The sequence below is a fragment of the Taudactylus pleione genome, unplaced genomic scaffold (assembly GCF_031769625.1).
Source record: "Taudactylus pleione unplaced genomic scaffold, aTauple2 ptg000066l, whole genome shotgun sequence".
NCBI classification, from domain to species: domain Eukaryota; kingdom Metazoa; phylum Chordata; class Amphibia; order Anura; family Myobatrachidae; genus Taudactylus; species Taudactylus pleione.
This window is the reverse complement of record NW_028284468.1, coordinates 2,126,288-2,139,446: the sequence shown is the minus strand read 5'-3', so window position 1 is coordinate 2,139,446 and position 13,159 is coordinate 2,126,288. Positions and strand designations below refer to the sequence as shown.

The window sequence follows — 13,159 nt, the reverse complement described above, 5'->3', positions numbered from 1 at the left end:
GGGTAAAACCTCCACTTTTCTTTTTTTTAACAGGCTTGATAAACCGTCCCTGTATGTTTTTTGATATTTATTATTATTATTATTATTACAATTTAGTTATAGGGTGCCTCAAGTACATACATTAAAGGGTACACAGAACATTACATTATTTACATTCACATCACCTTTTAGTAAATGATCTATGTTGTTTTTTTTTTTTTTTTTTTAGAAGAACCTGGACTCTCTGTAGAGACTGCTGCAGTGAAAATGGGTTTCTGAGCATACTGGATCAACAAACCGATAACAAAACTGAAGCGCGTGCATGCTTGTTCTAGTGAAGGCAGTCCAGAAAGAGATAACTGGAGGACACACAATAAAGTGGGCTCTTACTGGAATACTCCACACAAGGGCTAGTTGGATTTGACTGCAATACCCAGTAGAGCTTGTAAGAATGAATTGCTCTTTTTTGGACCAAGTTCCGCCGCCATCAGTTCAGCTATTTAGCCTAATTATTTATATTCCTCTTATCATCTTGGGCTTTACATGCAATGTTCTCGCCATCTGGGTTTTCTGTTTCAAATTAAAAAAGTGGACGGAAACCACTGTGTTCATGATGAACCTTATGATATCCGATATCTTGGTCATCTTCACCTTCCCTTTTAGACTATATGCTTACTTACACGTGTGGGACCTAGGCAGTGGACTGTGTAAAACCCTAATGTCCAGCTACTTTGTGAACATGTACATGAGCATCTTCACTATCGCAGCAATTGCATTTGATCGCTACTTGGCAATCAGACACCCACTGAAATACAAAGGCTGTGCATCCCTAGTGAAAGCTTTTGTTCTATGCTGTGTCCTGTGGATTATTGTCATCATTATCAGCATACTGAGGGTTGTGCAGAGCAACAATTTCATACTGTCTGCCTGTTTCCAAAAGGTCACTACGTCTCCTTTTAACCTGTCCCCCATTTTAGTTTCATTTGGGTTCGTCCTTCCCTTGATGCTTATCAGCTTTTGCACTGGAAAGATCATAATGACTCTCTGTGACAAAAAGCCATCGGATGCATATAAGCAGCATTCCACCAAAAAAGCTGTGCACATTGTCATCTCCAACTTGGTGGTTTTCGTGGTTTGCTTTATGCCAATCCATGTGGGATACACAATCCGTTTTGTGGCTGAGAGTTACAATGCGTCTTGCTACACCCTGGAACAAGTCCATTCCTTTATTTATCTAGCAACGGCGATTGCCAACTTTAACTGTGTCCTGGACTCACTGTGTTATTACTTTGCAGCCGGTGAATTTCGAGAGGCTCTCTCCAGACAACTGTTCATCTAACCTAATTGCTGTTCTCTGTTTGTCATAAATATGTACATTAGAACAATCTAGCACACTGAGGGTCACTGACAATATATTTGCAATGGAGTGTATATTGGAATGGGTAATTGGCAGATTAAAGGATTCCTAATCCATAATTCATATACCATATAGATAACACCTACTGTAGTGAAGGGAACACGCAATGAAAACAATGACAGATAACTGACAAAGGGGGAGATATAGCAAAACCTTCTAAAGAGTGTAGAAGCTACCACTAGCAATTAATCAGCTTCTACCTATCATTTTACATTGATACTGAATCAACATTCATTCATTATATAAGGGGGTAATTTGAGTGCACTTACCATCCCTAAATCATTGATTACCCACAGGAGGTTAGACACCCTTCTTTGTAAGTGCAGCTCCCCCAGCCAACTAGTTACAGTCCAGTGCACAATTTTACTTTGTTATACTATCATTTTCTTAATAAATAATAATTATTATTTTATTTATATAGCACTTTTCTCCTAACAGGACTCTGAGGGGCCTATTCATCAAACGATAAATGTCCCGGTAACCATGCAGAAACGCAAGTTTACGCATATTTAAGTTACCGAGCCATTCATCATCAGGGTCCAATAGGACCACCTTGGTATTCAGCAAACTCCAAAAACTGAACATTTTCGGAGTTTGTTGCCGAGAACTAGCGCCATCTCCAGACTGCGCTTGCTTCCCATGGGAAGGAGTTCGAAAGGATGTGAAGAGGGATCTGAGCGGATCCCCCCGTTGCCTCCTCACTACCTCCTGGTGGCTGTGCGCATGCGTATCCGGGACGACGGGGAGCAGGCACAGTAACACCGCTATATCTGTAGCTGCGATACTAACCGAGGGGACAGATGCTTTGCGGAACAGTTGTCCCTTCACCGGAGCAATGATGAATTGTGCCGATGTCACGTTTCCCCCGCTGCGAGTTTTATACTTAAGTATCCCTTGCAGCGAGATAAATACTTCATCATCGGAGGCCATACGACCTTGATGATAAATAGGCCTCTAAGTGCTTTACATTTGCATTTAAAACACAAAATAAGCTTACAAGCAAAGAGAAACATTAGTGAAGGGACATTAGTGAAGACATTTTATTGAATATACTTGATAAATGCTACTGTAGCTAGTAGCTGATTGGCTGCCATGGACAACTCTACTTGTTCACGTTTCCACTCTTATAAGGTTTTGATACATTACTTAAGATATTTATAGGTCCACTGCACTTTTAGGAACTTATGCATTATGTTAATTAAGTATCTAATAAGTATCTAATTTGCTGCGAGCACCAGAGCAATTCGACATTGCTCCGGGGTAAGACAGATGATCAGCTGTCTGACTCGGCAGTGCTAGTGCGCATGCATGAAGTTGGATTCACGCTTGTGCGACTTTGGCAGAAGTAGCTGTGTAGTGGCGGAGGGATCCGAAATGATCCTCTTCGCAACCGGGACTCCTTCCCGTAGGAAAGGAGCAGGGAGCGGGAACAAGCGTCATCTGAAGATGGCGAAGGTTCCAGCTGTCAAGCTCCAAGAGGGATTTATTTTCTGAAATCTCTCTGAGGAATCTGCCAATTAAAAGTGGCAGAGAAATGTGTAAGGGTAACTCCGTTGGACTACTCAATGACCCCCTGGTGTGGATCGTCTGCTTTTGCATTCTGTTGCCTGCTGCCAGTGCTTAAAAAATGATTACGCCCTCCCTCCTGACCGTCATAAAGAATCCATTGCTCCGCTACCGCAACTCCCTAGCAGGGGAAAAAAATGGCTGGTACTAGCCTGCGGCTATATTATTCCACACAGCGAGAAGCTGCGGAAAGGTTGAGCATAGCGCTGACTACTACACTGACATTGATATCTGCCAGCTTGCAGTACTAAAGAGTCACACTGGGCTTAACTGCCGCTTACCTTTCTAACAGGAAACTTGCATTACAAAAGAGCCACACTGAGCCTAAATACAGCTTTATTTTCTTAACAGGCACCCACTATTGGAAGTCACTTCACAGGAATTACAACCTAGATTAACTGTTTCTCAGAGCTTGATTAAACAATTATAACTCACCTGTATCTATTCCTTCTTGATTGGAGTACAATAGTAAAAGTAAATTGTCCAACTTTTGACATATTTTAATGTTTCTTATATATGTTGCAAAATTTTTTTTTATTAAATGTAATTGTTTTGAATATTGATTTTGTGCATGTTCTCTCTTTGGTGATACACACTTATCACATTAAATGTTACTGGTTGCCATGTAGCCTTATCCCCTGTGTATCTCTCCAGCACTCCTCATCAGTGTTATCTCCATCATACTGCAACTCCCTGTGTCCCTCCGGTATTTTGCCACCCCATGTCTCCACAGTCTCATGTCACCCCCTGTGTCTCTCCAGCCTCATGCCTGCTTCTGTTTCTCTCCAGCCTCATGCCACTCCCTGTTTCTCCACTCTCCTACCCACTTCTGTGTCTCTCCTGTCACATGCCACTCTGTGTTTCTCCAGTCTTCTACCAGCTCCTGTCTCTCTTTTATCTCTGTCCCCGTCCGTCCCTCTCTGTCACACCAGCTCTATCATGTGCCCCCTTTCCTCCATCTCCCTCTCTCTCTGATATGTCCCTCTACCCTCTCTCTTTCAGGTCTTTCCCCCTCCTCTCCACTACTTTTTAATCTCTGCTCCCCCTCTCTTTCTTCTCTGCCCCCTCCTCCATCTCATCTCAGCCCTACTCCAATAAGGGGGGTGGTGTGGACATTTGTACAAATGTGGTGGAGATGATCTTGCTATGGATAAATTCACGAGAGGGGCGACTCTCGTGTAGGTGGGGTATTGCCTCCAGGGGCTGAGGAAAGCTGTGGCTATGTCTAGCAAGCAGCTAGATATTAGCTTCTAGACTAATGCCTAGCAGCATTATATAATAGATAGGGCTCTATTTACTACAATCCGCATATTGAATGCAGATTGTAGTGTGATATTAACGACTGAATTCGCATTGCATTGCGCATTGCAAATTCAGGCAATATCACAGGGATTTACTACAAATCCCTTGCAGGGACAGAGCTTGTGATAAAGCTCTGTCCCTGCGAATCCCATCCACACACTAGTCACAGTATTTTCGGAAAAAATACTGTGACAAATGCCCGCGCATGCGCCGACCGGCCGCCGCTGCTACCCCCTCCGGCGCTAAGCCCCACCCCCAGTGCTAATTCCCACCCTCCACAAGCGCGGACCCCCCCCGCCTCCCTTAATTACACTTACCTGCATGATCCGGGCCTCCGGTGATGTCTCCATGCCTCCGGTCAGGTGATATCCATACTGCACTGGGACCCGATCACCTGATGACCGGGCCGCAGTGCAGTATGGGAGACCAGCTGACCGGAAGGAGGACATCACCCGGAGTCCCTGGAGTCAGGTAAGTAAATTTTTTATTTTTTTTATTTTTTTATTCTTGTTTTGCAGTGAATCAGCTTGCGGCCTGTTTAGACCACACAGCTGATTACTGGGACCGATTCCGGGCTCTGCTCTCCCTGTTAGAGCAGAGTAGGAGTCTGGTAACTGGGAGAGACCCTGGATAATGCCACCTCCAGGTGGTGTTATTATCACAGGCCTCTCTAGGTAGTTTTTTCACAATTTATTTTTTAGTAACTACCAGGCAGATCACATTTCCCCTTACAATTATGGGAAATGTGATCTGATTACTAAAAATAAGTGATACTTAGGGGTTGGAGTAGAATTTTACAAATTCTACTCCAATTGCCCTGTAATAACTATAGGTGATACTAAAATAATGTGAAAAGGGTGTGAAAACACCCATTTTCACTTTATTTTAGTCAAAATAATGTTAATAAATAGAGCCAATAGTGTGTTTCGTTAGGCAGGATAAGTATTGATGTGAGGCTCTTGTCATACTGATGCAGGACCTTTGTGGTGTCACCTCTGTAGGAAATAAAGTCCATATATCCAACTTCTTCACTTTTGCTTAATGAATTAAACTGTGTCTATTTTCTATTGAATTTTAGGTAAATTTAAGTTAGCATTTCAGGTTTACTCCCTCTACACAAGTATTTTGTCTCTATAGTGCTAATCAGGGTTGTCTTAACCACAACTAATACCCAAGATTAAATGTACAAGTACATTTTGTTTTGGAGATAACACTGACACTGGTTTACAAAAATGGGACACTCTGCAAATTGTATTAATATGTATCTGCCAAGGGATGTGGTAATGTTTGTATGACTATTTGAAGAGGTTAGGAAGTCTAGATTTCACAAATAACTGCTCTAAAAAGTAATGAGATAATAATATTACAGTAGCTTTTTTATAAGACGTCAGACAGTGACCACAATGCCATATAATATGTATAGTAATAGTGAAACTTGACATATCAGTAGAGTACAGATGTGTCCACATACATCTATCCTCTGTGCACTACAAGTTGCGCCACACATAACACGGGAGCTCAGTGTGACTTGGTAGCGCTGATCGTCTTTTGTGTGACTTTGTACCTTGAAATGTGTCTTATTCGCATAGCGATGTGAATAAATAGCACAAGCAGCTTCTACTGAGTAAAATGATATGCAGCATGCCTATATTCTGTGTGCAACTGCGGGTGTATCTGTATGCTAAACACTATGTTACAGTGTTACAGCCGCTGACACTGTAATGTAGCATTTCGTATGCAGATACACCCGTAAACATACAGAGAATATAGGCATACTGCATATCATTTTAATCAGCAGAAGTTGCATGTGCTAACTATTCACATCACAAGGTAAAAAGTTGCACAAAAGATGCTTGGCGCTACCGAGCCAAGCCACAGCATGGTGCTACTAGAAGGGCTGTTTAGCATGCCAGGAGGCTAGATGTATGACGACCCATCTGTAGATGTAAATTGACATCATAGGAAGAACACAGAGCAATAAACCAACAGACAAGATAGTATGCAGACAATTGCAAGGATAGGGTAACTTGCTGTATCTTGTAGGGCAGGGGTCAGTGGCGGAACTAGCAAATGGTGGGCCCAAACACAAAAATATGTTTTGCCTCTCCTCCCCTGAAACCAACCATCCTTGCTACCAGGTAATACCTGTCCCAGGGTTATTATAAACCTTGGTGCAAGTTACCTCTTTAAATAAAAAAACATATTTTTTTCTGTATTGTTGTATTTCTGTATCTTTGTTACATACTATTTATATGGCACCATCTGATTACTGAGACCCCTCAGCCCTAGTCCTCAGAACCTGCCTGCTGTGTGTCTCACCTCCAATAGTGATAATAAGCAGCTTCTCTCCATCAGAAAAGTGATCCTAGGCAGGATGCATCAATGCTAAACATGCGGTCAAGCCCCCTAAAATGCAGTTATCAGGGGTTTGACCGTATTTCCCATACTCACCAAGTACCTGAAAGTGAAGCTTCAGGAGCTTGAGGCCAATAGGCAACTTATTCTATAGATGGTGTTTCCAAATAGAAGCCTATGGTCTTCTTTTCATGAGACTTCCCCAAGAGGGGTCTAATAGGATCCTTCCCATGATCGTAGACGGCTCATGCACTGGCTAACAGCCGCCCATACGCAGAGGGACTTCTGGGACATAAACCCGGAAGTCCCAGCACCCCAAAGGACAGCTCTTATCGGGAGAGCTGTCCTTTGCTAAAATCAGCATGCATACAGCGTTAATAAACGCCGGTATGCATGCGAGGATCATTGCCCTGCTTGATGCGTCATGTCCCCTATCACTTTCAGCTCTGAGCAGCATCTGTTCACTGGGAAGCAGTGTTTCCACTTTGAATTCTCTCGCGACCTGTTTTTTCCTGGTCGAAATCTCAAATTGGCAAGCCCATTAGAGTGATTGATAAATGAGCAGGAGGCAGGGACCATTTAAAAATGAAAAAGTTTTAAATTATTTATACAGTACTATTTGACATTTCCTGCTTTTACATGTGTTTTCTAGTGGTCCTGAAAGGTGTTATTTTTCCTGGTTTCCAGAAAAGAAAAAACGGTATGTGGAAACACTGCTGGGAAGCGTCGACTCTCTCTGGGTCCTAACTCCCTCATTGTTCTGCACTGGGAGTGAAAGTGAATAGTTTTTTTTTTTCTGCTTATGGCTCAGATATGCATGGGGTTACGAGAAACCACCCCTGTCAGGGGAAGGCACCCGGAATCAACTACTGTCAGTGAGTTACAAAGTTAGCCCATTATTCCATCTGGTGGAGGGTTCCTAAGTCTGCAGAGGCTTACGTGTGATGCACCTGCTGCACCAGCAGAAGTTCCAGAAGGAGTTACAAGTAAATCCCCAAGTCCCGGGTTGAGTCTTCCTGCCAAGTTCGGATCCCAAAACGAGACAAATCGTCATCTTCCCGGAGCCGGATGTCACTTGTTTTGGATTGCATATAAAAGTCTCTCCCTCATGATTGGTCGCCATTTCACACAGGAGAGTGGAGGGAGAGTGTGTGGCACTGTGGTCTGGAGCTCTGCAAAAATGAAACATCATTAGCATGCCATCAGGGCATACAAGCAGTCCAGCATTAGCTGTCAGCAGTATGGATAGATCCCAGCACATACAATCTCTACCGCCAAAGCCTTCATCAACAATCTCCACATAATAATTGGAGGTAGTCCTCATCCTATTTGCAAAGACTAACTGACTCCTCCCCTATCCAGGACACTCAAGAAGAATCCTTGCACGCTAGGGCTGCTGCTGCTGGGGGTGAATCTTCATCATAGAAGTGGACCAAGAAGACTAGTGGAGATGTTGCCTCATACTTGCCTACTTTTGAAAATTAGTTTCAGGGAGACTATAAACGATATTAAAATGCACCGTGCGAAGTGCAATGCGGCGCTGAGGGGATGTGTCATGCTCTGCCTAAAGGGCATGTCTAACTCCACCCATGAGCGTATCTAATACTGCTCAGGGGTGTGTGTGGAACATTCTGACCTGCCTGTTGAATATAATATATTTCTAAGTTGTGCCAGTGAAAACATATGTCAGCCTACACACGCGCACGCGCACACACACTAACACACAGGGCTCAGAGCCAGCCTACACACAGGGCTCAGAACCAACACACACATGTCAGTGCCAGACTATACACAAACACACACACCCTACACACAGGGTTCAGAACCAACACACACACGTGTCAGTGCCAGACTACACACAAACACACACACACCCTACACACAGGGTTCAGAGCCAGCACACACACACACATGGGGCAGTATCAGACTACACACATACACCCTACACACAGGGTTCAGAGACAGCCTACAGACAAACACACACACACACACACACATGGGGCAGTATTAGACTACACACAAACACATACACCCTACACACAGGGTTCAGAGCCAGCCTACAGACACACACACACAGAGGGGTCTGTGCCAGCCTACACACTGTTAAATTTGTACTATAAACCTTTTAATATATTCCTTCCTATAAACCTCTAAGATTCACCTGCCTAGAACCTCTAAGACAAAACCCTGCCTAAAAACCTCTAAGACAAAACCCTGCCTATACCTTCTAAAACCACAAGATGTCGCTATTTTGATTATACCATTAATGAAATACCAAGACAGTTGAATAGCGGTCCGAAGCGCTAAAGATTATTATTCATGTAAAAGTACAGATGTTACAACGCTATGATCTAGTAATGAGCGCAAATAAATTGTACAAACATTAGGTCATAAGGTACAGTTAAAATACATGAAACGGTTATTAAAGATCAAAATACAATGAGCAATATGGAGAGAGAGAGAGAGAAAGAGACATATTAAAATACAATGAGAGATATATCAATGTCTCTGAGAGCACATGTTCAAGATGGCTGGTGATGGAGTGTGTGTGAGGGGGGGGTTTGGGAATGCTTCCTGCCCTATTGTCCAAACCGTATGGTCTACAAACAAACTCCATTATGAAGCTACCTCATTGAAATCTCCCATAATGCCATAGTTAGTTAAATATGCAAGCTGAATATCATATGCCAACACATCAGGCAAACACTGCACCATTTAATACCACACAAGCTGATTCCAATATACAACAATACCATCCTACTACAGACCTCATCCAGTAGTCACTAGACCGTGGGGAGGGAGAAGGGCCGAAGCACATGTTTTTCCTTTGTTTGCAAGCCTCATGATCCCTAGGCAAACTCCATCCTGCACCAAGCTGCAACTCCGCAAATCATCCATCAATGACTACAACCACAACAAAGACAATATACCTATCTGACTCACACAACACCACACTATGATCACATTCATGAGTATACAACACACACAAAGCCCATCTCTCCCAAGCAGAGATACCGTTCAAGCACACGGCAAGGCCCAAACACAGAACACATGGCAAGGCCCAAACACAGAACACACCATAGGATCTCAATCAACCAGCATCAATCATTCACAAATATCACAACAATTCCACAATCAATCCTTTTCCTGCATGCTAACAACAGACTATTGTACCCCACAGTGTAGATGAAAAGCACAGACCAGACAACACATCATCCACTGCATGCCAACACAGACCCAGGAATATCCTTAGAAAACTACAAACCACACACCATGCTAAGCTAATAACAGATTAACACCACATAGCTACAGACACCCAAATAGGCTAAATATTGCACATTTTATACTCAGCTATAACAACCCAGAGGAACTGAGACCCATTCTTCCGTTGTCTGGTCAGGGAGTGTACCTCTCTCTTCCTTCTAAAATCTGCAAGTGTGTCAGCTAAACTGTGTTTTCTCAGGATGTGCATGCTATGTTCCCGCCCCCTTTTACCTGTGAGGTCATCAGAAAGGGAGTATCCTTTTTGGTTACCTGAGACTACTGTTTCTACTCTCAGCTAGCTAGCTCTATTGATTAGACTGGAATAACCAGTCCTTTGGAGAAATCTGTTACAGGGCATTTATTGGACAATTCCAAATGGATACAAAAGGTCTCCAACCTCCTTTTGTATCCCCCAACATGCAAATCTAAGCTGCTATGGAAAACAACATTTCAAATAGATATTCTCTCTAACATTCATATTTCATAGCCGCATGTTCTGATCTTCATATTGATGTCACCGGAATGCTGCGGAAACAGAGTAGGTCAGTACGGTTCCACACACAGTTCTATTGTCATTTACTAAGCCATAGTTACAGAAAACATTCATTTCTTAATTATCCTTTTTGCGTTACGGGACCATTGCTTTTAAATGTATGTATGCGGGGAAAACACCACTGAATTGCGTTGTGCGTCTGAGGGTCGGTGGGGCACTCAGCAAGCAGCACTAAGCTGGAAGGGCATCTATGTGTGTGTGTGGCCATGCCAGTATGATTTTGGGAAGGATCACTAAAAAACTGACTGTATTCTGTTTAACATTGTGTGTATGAGTTGCAGGGATATATATATATATATACATATACACACACACAAGCACACATGTATTTTTCTGATGTTCTTAAACTGCAAATTGCAAAATGTGTTTATACAGTGAATTTAATTCTCATACAGGAAGGAGGCTTCCAGCTGTGCTGTCGGAGCCTCCCTGTCTAGTCTGCCTGTGTTTGAGGAAGGCTGACTATGTACCTTTTGTTTACAAAATAGTGCTGTGAGATTTTATTTCTAAGATGGAGTCTATGCCCTTTACAAGACAGCATTGCGCTGATTCCAATTGCAAACAGATTCTGTCTTCGCCAATTATCCGGTTTTGACAGTACACCCTTTGATAGCCAATCAAGCGCTATCACAACCTGTTCTGAATCTGTTTAGCCATGCATGAGAATATACCGTTCAATGTTATTATGGTATGACACGGTATGGTCATTTGAACCATTCAGATAAGGCGTCTCCGGGAGGGACATGAAACTGTCCTTATACGCACACCGCGGATCCTTAAGGGATCATGGGAAAGATGTTGGGATGCACCTATCCTATAAGGAGAGCCTTGGAAGGGGTTGGGACTGCATTACCTAAGATGACTTAAAACAACATAAACGTTATATCCATGCATGACCACTCAAACTCAGGCTACATTATTATACACTACATATTGGACTGGCACTCCCCTGGTTTGGTATAGCACTCCTCCTTTCGACTCCTCTGCATCAATGCCGACATCAGCTCCCATTGTTTGTATGAGTCCCCTATCACCAAAACCAGGAATCCCCGAGCAACCCAGGATGGTGAAAACTCTGAAAAAGAATACAAAAATGAACACAGCGGACTGGTCCATTGCTACAACACTGATCTGCAATTTCTTTAGCTCAGATAGCTCACAGTCCCCTTTTAATCTTCCCGGCACAAGCTCGCGATCGACAGGTCCATGCTAATGGCCTCGTCTCCGCCTTGCATCTCCCCCGGTAGATTAATCCTCCCTGTATTTGGTGGAATGGACTCTGGCATCTTAGTCGGCCACCCTTTGAGGATGTAGAATTTAGTTAACACATCGGATATGGTTCTATCCCCCGATCAATCAGGTAATCTGAACACAAGAAATTATTAGATCAAATGAATTTTTCTCCAGGTTTAACATCATTACAGTTTGCTTCAGGCATGTTAGTAAATAACACTTCAATTCCTGTTGTTCTTACACATTGTCATGAGAACCTGCACAGTAACCTCATAATATTTTCACATGAGGCAACCTGGCAAACAGTATCTCAACGGGAGACAGACAGGTGGTCTGGGATGATCTTGATACTAGTATCTATCACCTTACACATGTTGTAAAAGATATTACTTGTGAAATGAGTATCCCTTCCATCACTAATTCTAAGGATACTGTATTGATACAAAAATTCCTGCAATAAAAATTCTGTTATAAATGTCTACGGTTCTATTGTTTCCTTGTCCCCCGAGTAGGGCAGTACTTCAAATATTTAACCTTAGCCGGGTATGGCTGTCGTATGTCTTTCGCAGCCGTGCGTCCTGTATGTGAAAGATAAAGCACAACAGTTTAATATCCTTTAAACATAACAGTTCTATAAAGCTTTGACAAACAATACTGGGTTAGTCCCTGGGACCCTGAGGCTTTCGTGTCTATGTGCAGTGTACCTCTCCCTTATATGGAAGCAAGAGGGCACTGGTAGTTGGGGTATGGGAGGGAGAAAATAAACAATAGTTAAGCTACCTTACTCTGGATCTCTTACATTTTTATGGGTTTTCACATTGACTGTACCTACACCCCCATCCGCATATGACGGTGGTGGTGCGCGTGAACCATCTGTACTACCTTCCACAACGCTACCGTGCCACATGTGCGCGCTATTTCGCAGCTCGCACGCATTGCAATTCAGCGCTGCGGGTTTATTCTCTGGTAATGTGCTCACGACGCTAGTTTGCATCGTTTGCACATTGTTAAGCCACGCATCCCCTTCATGCTACCACAGTTTTAAACAAAATACTTAATCTTTTTCTCTCGGGATCGCACCATACTGATGTGATCCTGGACATTGTCTAACACATTTTTATCAAAACCACCAATTCTGGGAAACGTTCTAACACTCTTTCTCATCATATTCCTCCATTAGCAGCACATCATTGCCTAACATTTCTACCGTTTGCGTGGCTCCCATTTTGAGACAACTCCTACGCTTTTCAATAAAGATTTAAGCCAGTGAAAGACAATCAAGATATTTTCACTTACCTACGGACGAAATTTCTAGATGCGCCTCGCTCACCTACAGACGTTATTTCTAGATGCGCCTAGCTCACCTACGGACGTTATTTCTAGATGCGCCAGCTCACCTATGAAAGTTATTTCTAGATGCTTTCACTCACCTGTTCTCTCTCAGCTCACAATCACACCTAGTGCGGCTCAACTATAATGCTCAAATATTA

At 43.0% G+C, this 13,159-nt stretch overlaps 1 protein-coding gene across 1 annotated transcript; it reads left to right on the top strand.

Moving 5' to 3' along the window:
- The first annotated feature begins 430 nt into the window (after positions 1-430).
- Positions 431-2,287, top strand: LOC148534373 (G protein-coupled receptor 35-like). The gene has a single exon (XM_088466815.1). It carries the CDS (start codon positions 431-433, stop codon positions 1,316-1,318), a length of 888 nt encoding a protein of 295 aa, XP_088322941.1. The 3' UTR covers positions 1,319-2,287.
- The last annotated feature ends 10,872 nt before the right edge of the window (positions 2,288-13,159 follow it).